This window comes from Stegastes partitus, unplaced genomic scaffold (assembly GCF_000690725.1).
Source record: "Stegastes partitus isolate 25-593 unplaced genomic scaffold, Stegastes_partitus-1.0.2 Scaffold103, whole genome shotgun sequence".
NCBI lineage: Eukaryota > Metazoa > Chordata > Actinopteri > Pomacentridae > Stegastes > Stegastes partitus.
The window spans coordinates 253,972-279,321 of record NW_007577834.1 but is presented as its reverse complement, the minus strand read 5'-3'; the positions used below and the strand labels follow the sequence as shown (position 1 = coordinate 279,321).

The 25,350-nt window shown below is 41.0% G+C and overlaps 1 protein-coding gene across 2 annotated transcripts in view; it reads right to left on the bottom strand.

Annotated features, from left to right (window-relative positions):
* Positions 1 to 4,671: 4,671 nt before the first annotated feature.
* The window catches only part of bckdhb (branched chain keto acid dehydrogenase E1 subunit beta), a 53,357-nt gene continuing 32,678 nt past the window's right edge, over positions 4,672 to 25,350 (bottom strand). The window contains exons 9-11 of one of the 2 annotated variants that reach the window (XM_008277609.1): positions 16,535 to 16,621; positions 6,306 to 6,457; positions 4,672 to 5,171 (exon numbers count right to left, since the gene is read on the bottom strand). In XM_008277609.1, coding sequence (XP_008275831.1) covers positions 6,317 to 6,457; positions 16,535 to 16,621 — 228 coding nt within the window. In that variant the 3' untranslated portion in view covers positions 4,672 to 5,171; positions 6,306 to 6,316. The remainder of the gene's footprint in view (positions 5,172 to 6,305; positions 6,458 to 16,534; positions 16,622 to 25,350) is intronic. The other variant, XM_008277610.1, reaches the window with a different exon arrangement.

Genomic DNA, 25,350 nt, shown 5'->3' with positions numbered 1-25,350 from the left:
CGTTTATTTATTGGCAACGCTGCAAAATTAAAACAGACAAAATTACAACACTCCTTGCTCTCCCTCTCTCTCTCTCCTTATATATAAAACAACGCTGCTCATGTGTTGTGTTAATTTTTTCTTTGACAATAGCAATCTGACATTAACAGATAAAAACATGTCATAATCTAATTATGCGTGCCCCAGCATAATGTGGTACGGTGACACTGGGAGACTTTAACTTGACAGACGGAGGCTTTACCAGCACTCATTAGAGCAGGCATGTTCTATACACATTTACTTATGCAGATTTTAACTGTCATGGCAGGTGTAGCGCTCATTTGCCATTTTTAATAGAGCCGGTAATGTTTTTCTTATCAGTGAAAATGAACATGTTGCTCAGGAATGAGTTCTTTATTCGATTGACACAACAATGTAAGAAAAGAGCAAACAACCCTCAGCGATGCTAAACTGAAATGAGCCATTTTTCTTGTCCACCGCACATAATTTATTTTACCATGTTCCCCTTCAGCCGCAGAACAAACTATCCCAGGCTCTACCTATTATAATTACCTATCAAAATAAAATAGTCGATGGATGTTGAATAAATATAATCATAGCAACCCCATGGATGTATAATGATGCTGTAAAACATGCCTCAGCAACCCCTAAAATGCACAACAGGCCACATGACAGGCCGAGCGGTTCTATAATCTCCAGTAATCTCTGGTTGTAGGCTCCGACATGCACCAGAGCATCTTCACCCCCTGTAGCTTCACAACGTGACCTACCACCCCTGGTTTGTGCGTTTCATGTAAATATAGTGTGTAATGACACACTGTCAGAGCACAGATGCTATTATGGCCTTCCTACCAAGCAGAGGTCATCTTTGCCACCCCGCCCAAAGGAGGGGCAGCCTCACCGCCGTGGTTAAAGGCCCTGCTTTCACCCAGACCAAAATGACATACGTGATTTTATCTTTACATTTTCACCAGGGTTTGTGGTGGAGAGTGCTGAGAATCCTATCTGAAACTTCACAAGGATTTCGCAGATACTCACTGATTAGTGGAAATGTTTCTGTGCCTTTCTTTTTTTTGTTATATTTGGTTAGAACCTTTGCTCAGTTTCGCTGGAATGACACACGCTGCAAGCTGCTATGATAGGTGTCACAATGGCAAAGTAGTAGGGAGTCCAGCACATCTCTATGATTATGAGAAAACAGGGAGGGAGCATTCAGTGCAGAGGCAAGTATCCATTACATTCCAGCTCTGAGCCAATCCAGAAAGGCATTTACATGTGCCTTCCTTTGAAAGTTCAGACGGTGATAGGCTCAGATCATTTTCACTGTGAAATACAACAGTTTGCTTCTATCACAAGCATTCCAAATGTATTTATTCTTTGCAAGCCACAATGTGACGTATGTGCTGCCAACTGGTTTTATTTAGCAACATAGTGTATTTCTTGGAAACCCTGAAAACATCGGTGATGAGGTTTCTTGTACAGAACACAAAGCTGTTCCCATCGCTTTCACAAATTGTTTACAATGTGACATATTGGAAGCAGTTGCTCCCCAAAAACGAGTGGAGCTCACTGCAGCACACATCTTGATCTCTACACTCCAAAAATATTTCCAAATAACACAAAGAAATAGCCAAACCTGCAAACTGAGTAATGTTGGGAATATTTTCCAGATGGCTGTTGTACATTGAACCCATGGAACGTTTTCTGGTGTGCAGATTTGAACATAAGCCATCCTTGTCAAGACATTTGCGCTATATTCTCCTTCCTTTAAAAAGCTCAGTGAGTGCCACAGGGAGAACATCTCTCCGTTAATTTATTAGTCACACTTTGAAGTCATTCTCACCTTTCTCCTAAACTCCACTGATGGGTTGAGTTCAGCATTTAAGACGCAAATTAAAAGCAAAGACCTTGAGGCACGGGGCCATCTGGTCCGTCTTCTGCCTCTACTGTACGTTTCATCAGCAGCCTGATTATTCTTCCCCCCACAGGCTGAAGCTGCACGAGGAGCAAATGACCATACGGCAGCAACACTGTACACAGTGAGAGCAAGCAATCAGAGTGTCACGTCAGTAGCGCACTCGCTTGTGGATGTAAACGCAGCATATGGTGGATTAAATAGCACTGAAAAAATAAAGCAAAAAGGAAGCAAAAAAAAAAAAAAATCCTTTTATCATCATACTTAGTGGCAGTTTCTACTCTTTTATTTTCTTGTATGCAGTCAGTGCAAGGTTGGAGAAAAATGTCAATAAGTGTCAGTAGAGCTGCAGATTGTCAAACATTAAATTAATCACCAACTGATTTTAACAATATTTTAAAGTAAAAAGGGGAAATTCCTATTTTTAAAATTCAATAATTTCTGTTCCTCTACAACAACACTTTGAGTATCTTTGGGTTGAGGACAAGACAACGCATTTGAGGATGTCAAATCGAGTTTTGGTATACACTGATTGACATTTTTCACTGTTTTTTGACATTTTATGGACCAAACAACTAATCAATTAAGCGAGCAAATGACTGACAGATGATCAAAAAATGAAAATTGTTAGTAGCAGCCTGACTTCTTAGCTATTAGCCTCCGTAAGCTGAGTGTATTAAGCTTTTGTTAGCACCACCGTCAAGTGAACCTGTAAACAAAAATCTGTGTAAGAATGGGTTAGTGTATGTGGTTCTCTTTTAGGTCTTTAAGGTGGCGTAGTTGCTGGCACTGTTGCCTCACAGCAAGAAGGTCGCCAGATCTTTCTGCGTGGAGTTTGCATGTTCTCCCCGTGCAGCGTGGGTTCTCTCCGGGTTCTCTGGCTTCCTCCCACACAGTCCAAAAACATGTTGAGGTTAATTGGTGATTCTAAATTGTCCGTAGGTGTGAATGTGAGTGTGCTTGGTTGTCTGTCTCTAAGTGTAGCCCTGTGATAGACTGGTGACCTGTCCAGGGTGTCTCCTGCCTTCACCCTAAGTCAGCTGGGATAGGCTTCAGCCCCCCCGTGACCCTAGTGAGGATTAAGCGATGTATAGATAATGGATGGATGGTTCTCTTTTATCCTTCTAGATCACCATGGTGACTGATGCTGCATCGCTAACCTGCTCCAGAGGAGGTTGTGCTCAGAGTTTAGGATTTGAATAGGCTGTAAGACGTGCCCCCCTTTTACCATTTCTTCTCCTCAATATATTCTCCATTAGTGATTCTTAGCTTAGGTAACCCACTTATTCATTTGCTGATGCAGAAATTGCACAAATATTGCAGCTACTAGAACACAGATTAGAAACGTTATTAGTCTGTTGGTAGTATCACAGAGAATGCTCGATCACTAATATTAATTTCATTCAAAAACTGAAGTGATTTCCAGAGTATCATGTTTCAATGTATAAAGTGTACAGCGGTCACAGCAGAAGTAAGCGCTTGCATTAAGAGTGCACTTAGTGTTAAAATCGATATATTAATTATACATACAGTTCAGTCTTGCTTGTTGCTGCAAAAATTTCTTTTCATATTTTTCATATCTCTCCATCATAACAACCTGTTTCTATTGACTGAAGTAGGTCGTTCAGTTCCTTTAGTGAAGAAAAGCCAAACGGGCATGAACCCAGCCTGGAGAAGAAAATCTGGCTTAATAAAGAAAGCTGATACGGTTGTGATACACATTATCTCTGATTGGGGTTTATTAGCTAGCTATGTCGAACAGGCTTCATAGTACACACCTCAGAGGATGAACTCAAAAATCTCTGGTCTAAATTTCTGTTTGCACGCTGTTCACAGTAGCACGCCTAGAAGTTTATTAGGCAGATTACAGATTTTAATGCTTCCCAAAGGATCTGATCTGGTCCAAATTCTGAAGCAGGCACACAAATAATGATGGACTGATTATAGCTCAAAGTCTGTTGGGAGTGATCATAATCCAAAAAGGATGAAACCTGTTGATTTTGGCATTACGCTGAAACCACAACTTTCAGTAGTAGACAGGAAAGTGTCTATCCCAACAGGCTCGCCAGGGCATTTGCAGAACACATTCATAGTCCGTTTGAATCTTTTCACTCATGACTTTCTGTAATGATTTCCTGACCGCAAACTTTACATTAAGAGCCCATCTGCAAAAAAAAAAAGCTAAAATATGTGAGAGTGGCAAGACTGGTTGAGGATGCCATTGCTTCTGTGTCGTTTTATATCATACTTTGACCATGAATCAGGATTTGTGAGAAACACGTGCTGGCAAAGCGCGCAGGGTTCCAGCAGTAATCTTGATTAATCCCATGACTCTACTTACCCAAATGTAAAGGATTTACAAGATATTTAACAAGAAAAGATACTTTTCTTATTGAGGCACAAGTGAAATGGAAATGTCTTAAAACTTCCCAGCAGTTGCGAACTGCGGCCATGACATAAAATTCTATGACTTTTTCCGCAATTTCACATCTTTCTATCAAAGTGCTGCCACGACTGAAAAATATCCGTTTTTTAGATTTTCTCAGCAGGGTGGACAGGATGAGCAGCTGGTCGAAAAATCCAAAACTACTAAAATGAATACAACAAAATATCTTCAACAAGTTGTAAAATTAATTTGTAAAATATGTTCTGCAGAAGATTCATCAAACTAAAACATTCCCATGAGTGCTGAGTGCACTGCTTTGCTTCCAAAAGGATCCAGTGAAATCCCAAGAAATTCAAAGCATTAAACCAAATGTTTTCACCAATTCAGATCACTTTATTTTACTTAAAAACCACATATCTATTATATTAGTACAGTATAGTTTGGTTCTTGTTAAACTAAATAAAGATTGGAGCAGAGTTGGACACATATAATCAAAAGTAACAGCACAGAGAGGCACACAGTCACAAATTCAACCATTCAACCAAAATACCACTAAACCCTACAGTATCCAACTTTTATTTTGGAGGAAATGAAATCATGAGCATTATGTTACCAATGAAGCTAAGATAGTTTCACCATATAGAGTGGCTCAAGTCACTTTTCCCTTGCAACAGAATGCGGTTCTTTAATCCAGAGATAGGTTAACAGTCTTCTAGCTCGAGGACATAGAGGGACATGGAGCCCATCTGGATACTGCTTTCTGATTGGATGGTCAACAAAGTGTCTTTTCCTGGCTGGTCTCCACCGACTGGATGAATGAAGAGGAAAAGGGAGAGAGAGCTTCAAGTTCAGGGCTACCAGAAGTTGGCTCTGGAAAAACAGAGAGGTTCAATAAGTGAATAACTTGGCGATCGGCAGTGGATGGCAGATGAGGAGGAAAAGTGGAGCTGGATGGAGATGACGAACAATGAGGATGTGTTGGATTCAATTAAGGATCTAATAAATGGCTCCTCCTCTCTTATAGGCCAAGCTTTGAATGGCAATAACTCAAGATGACACTGACAATTAAAAAGGAATTACGAAACAGCTTGGCAGGCAGTTCCAGCTCAAAGGATAATTCAACACTTCTGCAAATAATGAAAGACAACAGGGTAGGCCGCATTCTTAGATGCACAGTACAAGGTTGCACAACTCCGCGGGCATATCCATGACATGCACGCCCTGTTAACACTTGGCACTAAAAATCAGTCTTGGGTGGTCTGATTACAAGTCGGCACGGCTAAATGCAGGTGTGAACACACTCAAAACAGATGCTGTGGAATCCTCAAAACTCTCCAGCTTCACGTCAGGAAGCTTTGGTGTCAGGGAGGCATGTCCACAGAATACAGATGCATCCCGGACTGAACTCTTGCAGTGATGTGCGACATGCGTCAAAATTTAGTTTTTGGTTTCTCGCAAAACGCGGGAAGAATTTTCATGTTGATTTAGGTGCTGTCCACTGATTTTGGACACAACAAGACAAAGGCAATTTGCATTTTTATGTCAATTTAACAAGTGGAATAGTTTCCCAAATGCTTACTGAAAAAGATATACATCAATATATATGTTTACGGCTGAGTCTAAGGGTGTGATATTACCTGTTTAGCAGTGGCATCTACTGACAGATTAAAAGCTATGTGAGCTGGGACTTAAAATGCACTCCAATGAGTAGAATATATATGGGATTAGTCTGTCATGTCTGGACAAGAATAAACTATACCTGTAGTGAAGGGTTATAGTAGAGGGTACGTGCAAGGCAGTAACATCTCCTCTGATGATAATTTTTGTTCTTGATGGCAGGTCATAGTTAAGTCACCTTTTCATGTCTTTCTAACTACAGAACTGGAATAAATAATGCAGATTACAAGGCAGCTGTCGACAGGCTTTAATATACACTAAGTGTATGAAAACGACATAATGCTCCATTAAAATTTGCTTCAAAAGGAGCCGTCGTATCTTTTCTACCTGATGGCGGTTTAGTAGTTGATCATCCTCCTGATTGCCTCAAAGCACTTCCATTTGTCGGGGATGTAGAAGGGCTCGAAGATGTGAGGGAAGGGAGTGTCGTAACCGCAGACCCTGCTGACGGGAGCCTCCAGGTTGAGGAAGCACTCCTCCTGCACGGGAAACAAAAACAGACAAGACAAATACTGTCATCATTGGTCGAAAGATGTCAGCGTTCAAACACTGTTCATTCGGGCAGAAAAAGCTAAACTAATGTGTTCAGGCAATTTTTGAAACTCTGGAAAACGTATTTGGGTCCTGCATGTCACAAGCTGAATCTCTGAGACCAGGTTGCCAGAGACCACAGCATCCCCACAGACCAGTTCATCACTGTCATGTTTACATTATACATATCCAAATTGATTTGCCATTTTTGGTATCTGAACGCAGGCACATACTTGCACGCTATACGTCAATTCTGAGTGATTAGTAGAAATGCCTGTACATTACACATCTGTTACCAGACTCCATGATGGTTTCATTGTAATGTAACTGAGTGAGACAAACCAGGTATTGTTTGGGATATGAAGAGACGAATGGTGGAAACAAAATGTTCAGTAAAGCAGAGAAGAGATTTTTCATGAGCTGTATGCATAGAAAACATCAACACATCCACACACTTTCCTCTTTTTTGTCCAAGCTTTCCCTTATACTGACATTTGTCAGAGCATGAAACGTACATTACGTAGTTGTGTGTAGTAGCTCAGAAAAGTTTTGGTGTCTAGTTGCAATTTTCATTCTTTTTCCCTTCTGTTCCTGCTGTTGAATACTGGCTTTAAAAATGTATAACATGACGATATCACAGTAAATTTGACCTTTGAACTTTCAGGTCAGTTCACTCTTGAATCCAAACAAGCGTTTACGAAATTCTCTGTGTTCAGATTGTAGAGACACTGAGTTCACGAGAATGTGATGGATGGACAAATGGAAAACTCAAAAGCAGCCTCTGGTGCAGCGGCTTAAAAAAAAAGAAAAAAAAAAGCTTTTATTTTACAAAAATCACAAAGTGACATTATCTACAAGTGACAGTGTTGCTTTAAGACACTTCAGACAGTTGGAAGAAGGGAGTCGCAATTTTAACCTCTCTACTTCAGCCAGACTGTCATCCAGAGCAAGTAGCTTGAGTCAGTATTTTTCGTCTGGGGGATTTTCCCCCAAATTCAACATGGCAGGTCCAACCTCTCCACCCCTTTCATTTACAGAACTACAGACAACTAGTCTAGCCTTTCTCTGTGTTTTTACACATTATCAAGAAGGGACGTCATGCAAATCAAGACAAGTGTAGAATAGTTATTTTAGAATTTAAAAAAACTTCACTTTCCTTATTATAACTAATTTGTATAATTTAAGTGAAAATGACTCACTCAGGCTCCTCGGCGCAGGCCAGCACTCAGGCAATTTGGCCAGAGTGCAAAACAAGCCATGACTCGTGTCTCTGTATTGGCTTTTGACCTCTTCCCACAGAGAAAAAGCAGAATGAAGTTGGCCAAAACACTCCAAATGGGACAAACCCCCTGATGAGTTAAATGAACACACTTGGACACATGCACACAGATCTGCAGAAACAGACCTGAAGTACCCTCTTTCAGATTAAACTGACCTGCGAGCAACTCAAGCAACCAAAGCAAAAACACAACGGTTAGCTGCCACAATGTTGCACGCCTTCTGTGACAGTGTGATACTGAACATTTTGACCTGTTTTTTGTGACACTGACAGCATCACAAACTCAGCCATCCATGTAATCCCACATTATGAACCCACCAACTGGCTGCCATGCAGCAGTCTGACATTTGGCAGGGTACAACTTGTATGTTTCACACTATGTTTTTCATTTCTTATAAAACATCTGGCAGAGTGCAGGGGAATGTCAGACTTGATGAGGAGCCCTTTTGTGCTTCGGTGCTTTTACAGCCTATAAAAAAAAACAACACAACAAGAGAAACAGAAAGAAAACTGTAGCAGAAGCTTATTGCTTTGTGGGCCGACATGCTACAGAAGCAGATATCCAGCATGGCCGCCAGATCGCCAAGGAGGAAGACAAATCTTGAATTATCAAGATTGGATGTGAGATTCAGTTTATGGAGCAGCTGCATATGAAAAACATCAAACCTATAAATCTAAACTTTAGATTACAAGGGGATACTGGGATATGAATGGATAAAGGACATGTGGCAGTGTGGGAGGTGAAGTATGATTTCTGATGAGATCGCCAACATCGATATAATCCAAACTGCCGCCTTCTTCTTTCATCAACACTGGATCATAAATGGAAGTTAACCAATTTACTGTCCAAAAAAATGTCAAAGATGGGTTAAAGACCTGGCAAATAAAAAAAAAGAAAAAGAAAAAAAAACACTTTGCACTTTTCCATTCCTGTGTCCAAAAGTTTCCTGTTCTATCTTGTACTGCATGTCAAAGAAACACTAAATCTCGTGTGATTTAGACCTGGCTAGCTGGCACATATATGAAATTGTCCTCACTTGTGAGTTGTAGTAGCTCGTACAGTTATGTCATAGTTGGAGGTCTGTGTTTCGATGTCAATTACCAAAACGTTTGATTTGTTTCTTAAAAGAGCGTCGTTCTGGTTTATACATTTCCCTCTTAACCTCCTCTTCCTAATCTAACAACACAGGCCATGGAGCTGTGAGAGAATTTTGTGCTTTCTAAGTCCCTCACGCTTTTCAGTGATCTAGCCAAATCCCTGAATGATTTCATGAAATCCTTCTCGAAACAAAACTCTTGCAACACATTGTTTCATTCAAAATTTGTCAAATTACAACAGCCCAGGTTTTAAGCTTATTTTTTAAATGCTTGTTCACTCAGACCTGGGATTTAACCGTGTTAACTGTGAGGGAAAATCTGATGTGGGGGAAGACAGCAGCAAAGGCAGGATGTGCCTTGTGCTTCAGCCTGACAGTAAGCAGTGCTCAGTGAGGCAATGGGGCTGCTGCTTTTAATTCACAATTTGAACTGTAATGACCAGCTCAAATGACAGTCTACAAGTGCAATGCTGCATGTGGGTTACATTCACACGAACTCAAAACTTGATGATAACCATGAAGCAACCATCCATCTACAGTAAAACTAGTAAAGATAATCAGTGCTCCAGTAAACAAACTAAGTCAGGGCCTGCCCAGTAGTCATAAGGTCTCTGATTTTGGTGCCAGTAAGAATAAACCTAAAACTCAAGGTGAGTTCCACCTGATTTGCTGTGCAAAGATTCATGCTGCTGACACAGTTTTCTGCCTTGCAGCTGGGCCCAGCGCCCCACAACTGGCAATTTGCTCCACCCGGCTAATTAACTGTGATTAGCTTTAATGAATATACACTGAATGGAGACAACTAGTTCAACAAACCCTCCTTTCCCCTTCACTGATGTGTTTCCTCCTTCCTCGATGACTTCAGAACAACCTGAGACCGATTCTCTCCAACAGGCTGTGGCAGATCCTGACAACAGCCACTGTGCGACGGTGATATGAAAGGATAATCTTGGCATTTTCCACTTCTCTTCCCTTTAAGTTTGCTTAAGAACATTACTTTCATGTACTGACAAATGTCCATGGCCTAAGGGTCTCAGTTCAGCTGTGTATTTAAAAGTGTATGGGAGCAGAGAAAAAAGCCTCTGATTCTGAATTGGGAAAAGCCGGTTCTTTGAAAATGTAAAGTTAAAAGTAAAGTTTTCACTGAACAGTGGTAATACATATGACAAAGACTGCAGACATGCTCTGTTTCTCACACAGCTCCAGAAGGCAACACTACGTAACTGGCTTGTTCAAGTTTTCAAGTCTTCTGAAGTGGATAAAAACTTAAAAAGTGAGTCTTCAGTCTTGTTTCAAAGACTATTTAAACATCATTAATGCATGCCATAGCTGTCAAATAACTTACAAAGTTAACTGGTGTTTTCTTGGCTCATTCATTAGAAAGAAATAAAGTTTGTCAAATAGATTGTTAGCATTGAACAGGAACGTACTTGAACAGACTTCGCCTTAAGCAAAGCTCGTGTACTCGTAAGAAGATAGTCTTGTCAGGTCTCGATCGTGGCCTTTTCATAAATTTGCTTCTGTGCAGGTTTGACTTAAAAGTACTGCTTTTCAACTGTATTCATCTGACATTGGAATTTTAAATGATAAGCAGTGAATAACATTGTATTCAAGGTATTTATGAAATATTGGATTTCTGCAGGAGATTCGAGAAAAAGAAGAAGAAAAAACCCCCTATTAAACAATCAAACACCAAAATCTTTTCATCTCAGTGTATTAGTGGAAGTGACAATGGGAGTCTATGGAGATCACAACCTCCAGAACTATCCTCTGCTGGACTACAGACAACCAGTCAGACAGTACCAGGGAGTTTGCCCTTTTGTCTGGATCAGATCTGTAATCTCCTCTAAATACATTTACTGGAAGTGGGAGAAAAGTACAGTAGTCTGAGTGGCTGCCACCACAGCTGGACAAGAGATGGCCACACAACTCAGATTTCATTCAAATCAGTGTTTATCTTTTGGGAAGTGCATCATTATATGTAATATACTTAAAATGTCAGAATAAAAATATGTCAACATGGCAATACCAAAAAACTTGCGTCCAGCAGTGGCGCAGGATTTAAAAATACATTTAGTTTAAAATCGCAGTGATGATATTGTGTCTTCTGTCACACAAAAAACTTGAGATTGTCTGAAACACCCACAGATTGGAGGCTGCAGTCAGACAAGGGCAGAGAAGTGCCAATATTGCATGCTGTATCAGCTCAGACAATGCAAGGCCAACCCAGTTCAAGTTCATGGAGAACTGACCTCAACCAGTTTTGGTCCCTCTCCGATCGTTGACTTAAGCCCTAAATCTGATGTCTGTGTATCAAAGTTACATATCTGGAGGGTTTTCCAATGAAAAGATTCCTTTTTTCCTTGAAATAGCGTAGATGTAAGTACATTGTTGCTTCCTGTAGAGTGTGCAGATCATGAAGTCTGCCTTCCTGTTTGCTGAAGCTGGAATTTATCAGCTCACCTTCAACTCTGCTAAACACTGTAAAACTACTCTGTGCTAAACAATGGCTTGTAATACACCTGGAAATAGATTCTGAAAAAGAATAATGAAAGGCCCACCTCAGATGTTGACAGGATTGGTTTCCTGAGTTTGTTACTTATGAAACTCTGGAAGTCTGATTCCATGTTTCTGAGTGTCATCAGTACACTATAGTTTTACTATATTCAACCATGGTGATGAAAGTTAATTTCACTCATGATTTGTCTTCTAGCATATAAAAGAGACTGTATGGATGTGTTGACAGGGTATGAAAAAAAACTAACAATTAAAGATACAATACAGAGGCAATTACAGAACGTACCATATTTACAATGAATCGTGAAAAAAGTGAATTCTGTTCAGTATCAAAAAGTAAATCTGATTGCTTTGTCCCCCAGTCAGTGAGCTTTTGTGGTTTGTGTCCAGCCATCACAAGGCTGCTAGTGTGGTTACACTTTTAATTTTGTTCCAACTCAGATGCAGCTCAGGCTGTCTCTGCAGGACAGTGCAAAATGTCAAAATAAGTGCAATGAGTGAAAATTGACTTTAACCCAACAGATAACAGTCATTAGCTTGTATAAGTCACTCTAGGCTTAGCTGTAGACTAAAGAGCAACTGATGGGAACAAGCAAAAAAACATACAAAAAAACTCTGGCAGAGTCCTGTGGTGTCTGGCATCGGGATGTTGACAGCAGATCCTTTGTGTCCTGTTGGTTGTGGGGTAGGATTGGGCTTGTTCTTGTGCATCCCGGATGCTTGACAAGATTGGGATCTGAGGAGTCTGGAGGCTAGGTCAATGCCTTGGGTTCTTTGTTATATTCGTCAAGCCATTCAAAGCATAAAGCATTTTAAAGAAGCCTCCATGTTTAAACACTGACCTTTGAAGGCAATTTAGTGTATTGCCTGATGGAAGAAGACATGTTGGGGGGCTATACAGACTTTTACAGTGGGGCACAATGCCCCAGGCATAATCTGCTTCTCATTCAGACAAGCCAGACAGGCAACCAGTAGTCTGATTCTGATTCAGAAGGCATTTGTGGAGGCCTTGATCTTCAGCTAACACCAACTGGGTCAGAGTGGTAGTCTTTTAACCAAGTCCCATTACAGTACCACAACTCGGCGGGGAGTGCTGGGCTGGTTGTTGGATTCTGTTTGCTCAAATTACACAAGTATAGTGGAAAGCACTACCAGTGAAACTATAAGTAGGCAATCTAACCCCACAAATAACTCTGGGACCCTCTCAGTGACACTGTTCAATACAGTGTGGTATGTGGTTGTGTGGAGAATAAACTGTGTAATAAATGATGTGAGAAATCAAAACTAAGTCTATATTTAATAATGGTTGTGGGTTATAGTGTATGCACTTCTTTCTAATTGCTCAAAGCAGGCAACAGTTCATGTAAATATGGTGCTCACAATTATACATCATTTTATGGATTCTTTGACAACCAATGCAAGAAATATTTGTTTACTCTTTCAAACCAAGCGATCAGCTGAAGCATGTACTGTTTGGAATCTGAATCTACTTTTGTCACATCTGTAGTATTTTGCAAAGTTTAAACAAGGATAATGATTCACCATTTCTCTCTGTGCCTCCTTGAGGTCCACAAAAGCATCGTCTTCAGCCACATCTCTCTCTGCCCTGCTCGCTTTTATCCAGTCATCAGTTAAACACTCAGAAAAGGCCCAGCCAATGACACATTATTTAGTCATGAGAGTTGTAGCCGCAGCCTGATAAAGGAAACTTGCTGAGCTCTACACTTCCTAGCTCCTAATACAAAAGAGAAAATCAAACTCATAAATGGATCGTTCTGTAACAATCCAGAAGCCTGAGGTACAGAATACAACCAAGTATCACTTCAACATCACTATACCATATCACTTAAATGTTGCTTACAATTATTGATTACTTTTAGGTTGGACAGAAGGGTATTTAATTCTAAGTAAATTTAAAACCTAATAGTTCAGACTTACAACCTAATAGTTCAAACTAACTTTAATAAAAATACAGATCCCACAGTAGAAACTCAATGCAACAAAAGTCAGAACTTTACTGTGTACTTTACATACTTTACGTTACCGAGATTCACATTTTAAAAAAAAAAACAAAAAAAAACAAAAAACAACTTTGAAAGTAGTTTGTATGTTGTTTTTGGACAGATTGATGGATGCAAAATTTCTGGAGAGATGTTCTGCCACAGAGTTGATTTCTTCAGATTGTTTTGCTGGCAGGGTTGTGTTGCTCTGCCTTTTTCTTTAAAATATCCCTACAATGTTCTATTAGGTTCAAGCCAGACGACATGCAGACGTTTTTAGAGCAACATTGTTCACAGCTATTTCATAGTCATGTTCATGAAATTGGACTGACAGGAAATAACAGGTGTGGTCAAAAAGGCATTACTGCTTACTGGAGCGAAGTTTGTCAAAGCATGGATCAGCTTCTCAAAGTCTGGTACATACACTGGGACTGGATCAAATTCACTGCTGATCTCAGCACAGGAGAACTAGAGGAGCACTGGTTGGACCAAAAATAATAACCAGGGTTTCCAGTGTACTGAAGACGCTGTGGTCAGCTGGGCCTTAGTTGACCCTCTGCTTGACTTCAGGGAAGTATCAGGGAAGATGTTTATCAAACTGCAGTAGGGCAGCTCAGTTGGAAGCAGGTATCGTGGTCGGAAAGTTCACCAGTGACATCCAACATTCACGGCTCCCTCTAGTCTACAGCTCTAACCCAGCCGCTGTTTGACAGACAGCAGAGTAGAGTCTACTGTCGACTGCTGGATGGGCAGACTTCTACCACTCTAGGGCGCCGCGATAGCTCAACTGGTTGAGCTGGCGGTCCATGTTCAGGTGCAGAGGTCATGGGTTCGAGTCCCACTCATGACCTTTCCTGCAGGTCCTTCCCCCATTCTTATCCCCCACTTTCCTGTCTCTCTCTACTTTCCAATCGAATAAAGCGAAAAAGGCCAAAAAAATAACTTAAAAAAACAAAAAAACAAAAACGTTTCCTACACATCTCTACTTTGCACTGTTAAATTTAGACAAAAACGCCTAAAAGTAATTGTAAGAAAAACAAAGCTGATCTTCCAAAAAACCCCTAAAATATTCTTTTAAACTTTTACAGGCTGTGATGACTGTTGTCATGTTGAACTCCCAGTGTTTACAATAGCTTCCATTGGTGACACAGTTTAATGGTGGAGGAAAAATAATATTTGTATTTATGCCAAAATGTGTCTAAATACATGACTTATTTCACAGTCTTAACTCTTGACCCTATCAGGCAAAATGCAAGTAAGTTATGGCTAAAACTGTCAAGTTCAGTTGGTAAAGGTGTTCAGAGATGACCAGACAGGTTCTGGTCTGTGTTGGCAGCCTGACGTGCTGTTCTAGAGTCCAGTAGATGGTTTATCATGCTGTCAAGCCATGTGCTCGTAACAGGCTGTCTGACAATCTGTAAAGTGTTAATGAATCCAAGCACATCTTTTAAGAGGAAGGCTTACTGCCTATTATAGGCTACTGTGGGCCAGCATGTTGTTTCTTTGCAAGAAAGCCTTTTTGCATGTCTTAGACAAGCATATCGCTTTCTCTTTGAAGACAGAATATTTATAATATAATGCAGAGTTTAACAGTGTGGTGGCGGCCTGTAGGTCAAGCTGTATCCTGTTAAAGCACCAGTCTCAACCATACTAAAGGTTTTCTTTCCAGCAAGAACATCCAAAATGCCTGAGGCTATGAAAAGTGCACATCAATGCAATCAGTGAAAACAGCAACAACTTACATCACCCGTACACAATGTGAAAACATGGAAACATGGAAATGAAGGGGATGACTCACTGGCCATTTAAGCCCTCACAGACGGGGGAAGAAAGGAACATCTGACTGACAGTAAATGAGGAGAGGATCGATTCATTGGTTTAACAGCTCCAACCCATGCATATATAAGGAACTGCTTCAGGTCACACCTACAGCGTCATGCATACAATTGGTCACATGCCTTTTGAAGAGGTGGGCATAAAGGCAAGAGTTGTTATTGCTGAGACCCAAACTGCTCATTGAGAGGAGAGTGCTACTCACTGCTACAGCGGGAGCCGTACAGGGAGAAAACCCACATACTGAAGATAATTACCTCACCACACATAAGTAGATGCAATTAGAATGATGGGAAGGGGAGGACTTTACATTTAGTCATGCATCGCACTTAGCTCAGAATGTGGCATCAGCTGTCTCTGACATGCCTTGGTTACAGTGTCCAGGCTTTCAGTATTACAGTAAGCAATATTTTATAAACCCTGATAAGGGGAAGGAGACCTGCTATGTTCCATAACACTATATGAGTAGCATAAACGTACTAAATAACTTCTGGGCAGCTCTGAAGATATCTTTTGTTTGAAGGCTTTTAGCAAAATCACTTATACTTTATAGAATATCTGAGCTACAAAATACTGTTAGTTTGCATGTCAGTGGTATTTTACATGTTCTAAGACAGTAGGAAAAAAAAGTTTAATGCAATTTAAAACAGTTGATGTTTATGCTAGTATGCCTCTAGATTCAGGGCAATAATTGGTTGATTCACAAAAATCCTTAGCAATGTCAAACAAACACTGAAGCTAATATCCAAGGGTTTTGTCCTTTGGTCTGATAACGTTTTATAACTGCAGTTCCTATAATGCTAGGAAATATGTCAGTAGGTTCGCTTTGGGCTAAATATTTAGCCTAGATTTACTTACATTTTCGAAAATTAGCAGTCTTAAAACTAATTAAAATAGGACTATTTCCAATACTAAATAAATAGTCCAAATGAGATAATTATGAGGAAAGATCTCAAGTCTTAATTCGTGTCTTCTTTCTATGATTTCTAAGTGAGATCTTATATCGTGAGAAAGTTCAAGTGAAGTTAAACATATGGTGTCGAACTTCTGTGAACTCTGTTGACTCGTGCTTTTGACCTATGGGAGGCAAAGTTTGAAAACCACGGCTCTGGAACATTTAGAAAGAGGCTGTTTGAGCTTTACTACAAAGTGTGAATGTATTTGCATTACACATGAAAAAGATCAGCCTTGGAAAACCAGCTCCTACCTTTGGGAGTAAAAGATCCCAACTGAATCTCATCAAATACAATATGTCAACATGGACCTCCAAAAAGACACACACAAATGACACACACTCACCTGAACTGTAGAGCTGATTTCAGCAGCAAAGCCTCCTGTTATTGGTGCCTCGTGACTGACAAGCAGACGGCCGGTTTTCACTACCGACTGAAAAACAACAGAGCGAGAGAGAGAATTAAATGAGAAATACATCTCCAAACTTGAACAAACCTTATAATAATCTCAACCAGACGACAGGCAAATGAGTGGAATTACGACTTATGGTGATGAATTTAAATATACAACACTTTATCATCTCATTCTATTCCCGTGTGCTACATGGAAGCTAAACTCATTCAGGGAGTGCGATAATTACATTTAACAGTTACTGGATGACGGAAAAAACGACAAAGATTTTATATACATGCAACAACTTCCTCTAATCCAAGAAGGTCACAGCTTACATTGTACACTTAAACACAAAGGTCTGTGTGGGTTTGTGTGTACTATGAATGTATGAGATGCTGTGCAGAGGTGAGAGTCTAACTCCTGGAGGTGCCACTCTTGAGGCTGAATGTGGGCCAGGAGACGGGTGTTACCAAGTAAGAGTGGTTCACATACTGCCTGCTGTGGTATGCTATATCTGCTTACTTTCCCTGGGGTGTGTGTGTGTGTGTGTGTGTGTGTGTGTGTGTGTGTGTGTGCATGCATAAAATGGATATGACACAACAGTATGAGGGCTGATTTAGGCTGGTACACAGGGCCAACGGGACAATCATGGACATTAGAGGTCTAAGCCTCCCAGGCATTTGCATTTGGGTTTTCTGTAACCTGACATTACTGCAGAAGGATGCCTCTGCTCCACCCGTTATCTACCGCAGCATAAAACCAATACTATACTATAATCTCATCCGTTTGCCACCGGTCCAGACCAAAGCTATGTCTGTTCTCTGCAACTTCAGCAAACCTTTCCTCTCCTCTATCCAGTTGTAGTTGTGTTGATAAATGAGGCAAACACCTCTGTCACTCAGTACCAGTAGTGATGAGCAGATTTCTGCCTGTGTTACTTTGAGATTTACAACTTTAGATAAGATTTAAGAGAAATGCGTCGAGCCCAGTCTGTCGGTAGAATCTCTGGTCCATGTTTTAGACTGTGCATACATTTTTCACTGAAATAACGGCACTGCACAATGCACTCTTCATTTAAGCACAGCTGGGTGAACATCACATACCACCCCATCCCTCAAAGCCACAAACCAAACCAAACGGTCATAACCTGCTGAAAATAAGCATCACATGTGCATTAAAGCACACACACACAGACAGGGGCATTCTGGGGCTTCATGCTAATGCTAAACAGGCAAGTGTTTACATTGCTGAGGTCCAGGGTTTGGCTGTGAAGCATCAAATATCTGTGGCAAACTGTGCCACTATCACTCACTAGCATTGAAGGCTAAATGAGTCAACACTATGTCACTAATGCCAGCATGTCTCAGTAGATCGTGGAAACACTGTATTGTAGGGTGGTCTATGTGGAAGAATGCAAAGATTAGTATAGTAAAGATCAATTCAATGTTGCAGGTCAATGTACTGAGGAGGCATATTTAGCAATCCTTAACTATGAGAGGTAAATGAGTTCAGTGCACAAATTTCACTGAATATATGACACTATCTTCAGGAATGTGGAGGTTAATAACAACACTGGAAGACAATAACAACTGCTGGCACTCTGCACAGTGAGGAGGAATCAGGCGAGGGGCTGAGAGTTGGGCGATGTCTTCATATGACATGTTGCTGTTAGGTTTGTGATGACTCATACAGGTCTGGTGAATAAACAGAGCTGCTTCCCAATCTTCTGCCCCGCCCCGATGCTAACCCCATTCCTCGGCTTACGCAAACATGTACACAAAGACTATGCGGACATAACTTTCAATTTACACTGTGACACCAGCATTGCCCTGAGCTCCCTGTTGGTCATGTCCCCGAGGGGACACCCATCATAGTACTCGCTGCATCAGGAGTGCATTCTTCAGATGCTTTTCACACAAAAGGAGCCTGCCACTGTTTTTACAATATCGTGGGATAGAATTTCAGACACTGGGGGCTGGGGGAAACTCGTGACCCATTTAATAGACTTGTACCAAATCTGTGCGGCTTGAGCACAAGTGACAGTTGCTGGCAAAGTGTCCGCTAACTGGCATGAGCTAACTTAGTTCAGGCTACTCTCAAAGTAGTCTTGCATGCCAGTGCATAATATGACAATATACTTGAAAAATGGTAAAATGTGGTAATGTCTGGGACAGCAAAGTGGCAGCGGGTGCACTGGTATGGTAGGTAATGCAGTTTATACAATGATTTGAAGTCACCACTTTACAGTCACACGAAAAAAATGAAAGAAGAAAATTTGCACTGCTGCAATCAAACAAAGAAATTTCTTGCTGCAGCTGAATGTATTGAACACTGTCTAATCAACTTTGGGTGTATCACTCCAAAAAGTCTATTTCTCTCCATTTTAATACAACAACTGCCTGTGCTGGACTTGCTGCACATGTCTATTCCATCTGGATGCAGATGGCGTAGGTTTATATTTATAGTGCAGCTACAGATTCCTCCTCTTGATGCTTCGGGAGAACCTCCACCTTGTGTTATTCCTGAATATTTAAAGTCTGCACAAAATGTCATGATAATGCATTAGATACAGATTTAAATCCAGACCAACACAGAGACTCAACCAGCTGATCCACAGACCAGCACTGCCATCCACTGAAAAGTATAAAATTCATGTGAAAGATAAAAAACAAGTAATTTTACATTCTCTGCAGAGACCTTTTTGGATTCGCATTTCTTTCCCCCTGCTTCAACGTGCCACACTCACCGTCCACACAGAAGGGAAAATGTAAAAGCTTCTGTTGTCACATTCTGACCTATCCATGGCCAGCCTTGCACCTCAGCTGTCCAACTCATTCAACTCACCTCACCGCCTGAGGTTCAATTACACACAATTTCAAGAGACATTAAAAAGACACACACAGACTCTTGTCGTTTTTACATCTCTGACAGGACACTGTGACAGCACTCCAACTTCAACATAGTAATTGTGGCTGTAGCCTTTAACCCAGTTGCTTCCGGTTGCTGGAAGGGTTTTCAGGAGACAGAACCATCCACTCTCATCATGCGGTTTGACCCTTTTCTCTAAAGTCATCCAGTCCTCTTATTTGCCCATGACAGCCACCTTTCATGTCGGTAAAATGGGGGCAAAGCTGCTACATTTAAGACAGCGGTGGAGCCAGAGGAAGTACATTGGACACTGTAAGAAGATGATCAGTTAGAGGCATCCAAGGGGAGAAATTATATGCCTTCAGTGAAGAAAGGAACGGTTAAACACGTCATGAATCTTTCAATATAACCTCAGGAAGACATGCTGGCAGGGGGACCTCTTTGTTATGGTTACACCATGGACACGTGCCTGATGAGTTTATTACCAAGCGCCTCATGTCCTGCGAATTAAACAGCAGCCTATTAGTAAAATAAGAGCAGTTCGATACTGTACTGTGCACCAACACTAAGGTAGAAAGAGACAGAAAAACAACAGGGAAGGCAAACGCATAAGGTGAGGCAAGGATGGGGAAAGAATCTGAAGCTGAACAGGTCCTTAATGTGGGTTTGGTTTGGAACGGATCTTGCTCTGCTGATGACACTGAACCCTTGTAAAAACTAATCAAAGTCAAAGGGAATTTCAAATGTGAAACAACAGGCTTGAGGTAATGAGAGATGACAAATGAAAATAAATGTAAACACTGGAATTGAGAAACTGAGCAGCAAAGGACGTTTCAGTTGTTACAATGCAAAAAATCCTATTTTTGTCACTTCTTTTCCCACATTTTCGACCTGCTCGTTATTTTATGTACTGCACAATGTTCTTGAACCGAGACATGCATCAATTTTGAATCTTTCCTAACATTGTCTGGCTTCTGCGAAAAACCAACAATCTCTAAAGAAGTCAGGCTATAAATTAGTAAACTGTCATTTACTATAAGAATTTTCCCAGACAATAATTACATGACAAAACAATATACACCCGGAGCGGCGCTTGATTTAAGTGTCAGGTAGCACACTATGGCATCACTTCAGTGACACCAGTTTCATCTCAGAGGTGGGTGGACGTTTGCCAGCGTACGACTGGGTAGACAAACTTGCCATGTCTCATACAGCACCTGACTTTGTGCTAACAAAAATAAATTGGTAATTGGATTCCATTTAGTAAGAAAATACAGTAAATTGAGGACTCTTTTCCTACTTGATGGAATATTTGATATTTGCATCAAGACACAGTCTCGTTCTGCAAAGATGGGAGTTGGATATGTCCTGCTGCCTGCCCTGACTGGCTCCGAGTCAAATCGAGGGCTCCTGGTTGGTGGCGGCTGGTGGTAGCTGGGCTGGGCAACAGTTCTGGTGGCTACAACTTTACTACTCATTGTGCTGCAGGGCTGTTATTTGATGCCGGAGTCGTTCCGCTGGCTGCACGGGAAATGTCATGTTTACTGCCATTCCCATACACACCCAAACCTAATGAGCAGCGTGGAGCTCGTCCTCAGCATTTTCCCTATCCTCACTGCTTGGATCCGTCTCTTCCTGCATAAGACTCCTTCCTGACTCCGTTGTTCCCCCTGCGGTCCGTCTCATCTTCGTCACCCATTTTTCTCGTGACTCCTCCCATCATCCATCCATCCCTCAAACCGTCCATTTGTCCCGCTCTGTTTTCATGAAGCCTGTTCGCTTGGTCGCGGCGCCCTCCCCACTATGCGGCCTCACCACTCGGAGGCTGGCGGCCAATGACCTGGCATGGCCTCAGAGAGTAAGGTCAGTTCTGTCACTCTCCCATGGCATATAAACTCACTCACACACACATGGGCTGATGGAGCGGCCCCACAGAGGCATGTGAACACGCACACCACATGGCCGCATACGCATGTGGATAAACTGTGTGCAAGTACGCATGCAGGCACACACTGCTTTTGACATACTGCTCATTCAGGATTGATTGATTTCCATTTTCTGACATGCATACAGGAAAGAACTTCCAGAAAGACAGCGGGATATGTATACAGTAAGTAGTTATCTTAGAGCACTGACTCATTCTTGAAGGGACAGTGTACAGACAGAAGTGAATAAAAACAGTCCATATTTGAAGTTAAACTGGGATGCGGTTGGACTGGTGCAGAATCACATAATGTGCTCTCAAAGTTTTCAACACACATACGAGAAGCTTTCCAGAAGAAGTTGCCAGCGCTTATTTGTTGGATCTGTATTTTTACACCACCAAATTGGTTGGGAATATTTTAAAAATAGTGGTGATGACAAAAACAAAATCTGCTGTGCTTGTACTGTATGCCTACGCGCACACACACACGACTGTAAGTGGCTCCCCTGTCTTCCCATATATTGTGCCTCCTCTTCTCTCAGGCCGTCCATCAAAATGCGACAGGAACAGAAAGTTAAGTTCTGCGCCGCCACTGAGGAGTCGTCCTTGCCGCTGGATCCGCTGGCTTTGCTCCCTTCCGCCGACCCTGTAATTGCGCGGCCACCACAGGGTCCTAACTCATGCGCCACCATGTGATCTCCGTGACAAATGAGAGTCGGAACGAGGCCCGACTACTCGCTGGGGCCTTTAAAGTGGCGCTCTGCGATTAGCGGAGAGGGGTGAGTGCTCGGCGAACCGGAGGCCCCCGTTAAATCGCAGTGCTGGGAGGAAGGCAGGGCGGGAGGAAACACAAACACTCGCTTACTCTTTCGGGGCCATGCAATCCCTAGGTCTCTCTCTCTCGCAACACTGAGAGAGGGAAAGTGAGAACTAGAGAGAGAGCGAGAGAGAGAGCACAAGAATGAAAGAGCAGAGGAGAAAGTGTAGAACAGCCTCGACGCTGGGCGCCGGGCCAAGCCATCCTCCAGAGGAGCCAGGACGCCAGAGGAAACCTCAGACAGAAATAACTCCAAACATCCCATAAAGTCCCATTAAAACCAATTCAACTCAATTACTCCCTGATGCACACACACACAGACAGACACGCTCTACCTTTCTGCCCTGCAACCACACTGTGCCGCCGTTGGTGTGGAAGCACGTGCACGGGGCCGTGCGCGCTCCGACTTGATGACAGCTCTTTGTGAGGATCCCTCAAACTGCCGCATGCATGAGCAGACAGCAGGTAGTAAAAATCAATCAACAATTTTTAAAGGCTCTATAAAGTCATGTATAACATAACAAAGGGGTGGTTTCTGTCCATGTAACATCCCGACTATGTCTTGTAAGGAGGATTTTTTTTTCTCTCAGCAGGATAACCCGTATAAAGTGAAATTATATAGCATTTAAAGCAAATAGACGGCAATTTTTGACTGAGAATGGAAACCATGTTAAACACATAAAATCAGGCACTGTGTAGTCTACAGTGAACTTTCTGGTAAGGCCATGCAACTTGTTTGTCATTAAGACCGAGAGAAACACTAAAGGCAGTGGACCGAATAACGGGAACATACAGAACAGCTTCATCCAAACTCATAGCCTCATAACAAAAACTATCATTGCAAAGCTCATAACGCTGGGCGACAGTGTTCATTTTTTGTCCATTAGAAGCAAAAGGATTACTCAAACAAAACAAGATAAAATGAGATAAGATAAAATCTGTTAAATAACACATTAAATTAAAATTTCATCTATGAATTGTTTCAGTAATTTTTTAAGCAAACACCGCAAATATCTTCAAATTCCAGCTTTGCAAACATTTTCCAACAAACAGCCTCCAGTGTTGAACAAAACGTGCAATCTGAAGGAAGGACGCTGGGCTTTGTAAAATTTTTAGAAACACTTTTTTGTATTTTATTACACTTTGTATACCAAAAAAAGAATCTGTTTAAAATGAAATAAAGTGATCTTTGTGTGTATAGAAATCCAAATGTTAAAGTTAAATAAATGTAAAGAAGTATTGTAAAGAATTACTACAATGCAGTACTGTGTACTGACAAATGTGCTTCATTTCATTGTATTGAGGTTTTACAGAAATAACTTCCATCAGTGCTCTACTAAAGGAAGTTTTAAAAAACACTCCTATAATAATGTGTCTTTTATAGACGATGACTGACCTGTTTTGTTTTGCCAATGTCAAAGTCATATTCAACATAGCTATGAGAATTCTGAAAATGTTCAACTGCTACTGTGCATAAAACTAAAAAAAATATTACTTTCTTAAAATTTGCAGCATGTATATCAGTTATTAGCTTGGGTAAGACTGTAAAGGAAGAGCATTAATTGCAGTTTAAAAAAAACAAAAAACAAAAAAAACAGATCTGAGACTACAAGACAATCTACCCTCAATTCCGTAACTGTTTCTTAAACAAAAATCTGGTTCATCTTTCCTAAAAAAAAAAAAATCCTCTTTTGAGATAGTGATGTTTTCCAAGGAGCCCCAGTCCCTCAGTTAGTATGTGCAGTATGTCAGAACACTAGGCAGAGAAAGCAAAGAATTGAAAGTCCAATTCCAATACATTTTCAGATCCTTTGTGTCGATGCTTATATTATGCTGAAGCGTCTGATCTGTCCTAAGATTGTGCAGCGTGTTAATGAGCCCAAAACATACAGACAGAGTCAAAAAGAATAATCTTCAGCAACTGGAACAAGGAGTACGACTGCAAGAGATGCTCTGGCTGCTACAGAGCCCCGATCTCAACATCACCGAGTCAGTTCAGGATTACACAAAGAGACTGAAAACACTAAAACAGCCTTGAAAAGCTGTGTGCAAGTGTAGCAGAGATCTGGTGTTGTTTTAAAGGTAAAGGATACTCACACCAGATAATGATTTAGTGTTTTTGTTCATTGCGCTTGGTGTAAATGTAAATAAATTGAAAGAGGAAGCATTGAAATTTGATTTTTTCTTTCTTCGTGCAATCACTAGAAGGAAACATTAGGATCTGTTGGGGTTCACTCTATAATATAATATTGTCTGATTTTAACCTACTATGCAAAGTGCCTTGTGGTAAATTATGTTGTGAGTTGTTGTAATATTTAAAAAATCAAAATAAATAGAACTGAAGTGCACAAACACAAAACAGATCATTGTCGCTTGTTTTTTCCCCACAAAATGTGAGGAGAATTTAAATTTCAGTCTGACATTTTTTTTTTTTGATTTAGTAGAACAGATCGTAGGCTGTGGACCAAACTGAACTCTGAAATGCAGTTAAGACTTCAAAAGTGAACACAGCCAATGAAAGAAAGAAACAAAGGAAAAGCTTCAAGAAAATTAAAATGATTAAAAGTTTAAATAATTAGTCATAGTTAACAAGTGTCTTTGAAAGGCTAAAGCAAAAAAATATATCCAATTCTATTCAACACAGCTGATGTAAAAAGAAAACCCTTTGTGTAAGATTGATGAAAGCTGAAAATTACTTTTTGGTTTGGTTTCAGTTTATGTAACCGACTTGATAATTTACAACTGACTTTATAAAGGACTTGGAAAATCCCTGGGCAACAGACTATCTGGTGGTGTGTGTTGTATCTGAGTGAAACTCTTGGATGTCTCTCTGTCCTTGGGACTTTAGATGTTTTCCGCACGATCCTGTTATCGGCCGCTGGGCTGACCTCGATGATCTCAATCTGTCCACACCACTGGCCAAGGCTTCTTAACGAAATCGTCCTCTCCAGTGGAAAACCAACGTCCTGGCCCCAAAAAGGAACAGTCTGTCCAATCTAAAGTGCTGCTTGCTTTAAGAAGAGTTGTTTCATAACAAAAACTGCCATTATCATCATTATTATCTGGTACCAAAACCGCATTTAGACAAGAACAACAGCTTGAAAGAAATGGAACAGAAAATGTGTGATTTCCCTGCCCTGTTTGGATTTTTGCATCTAC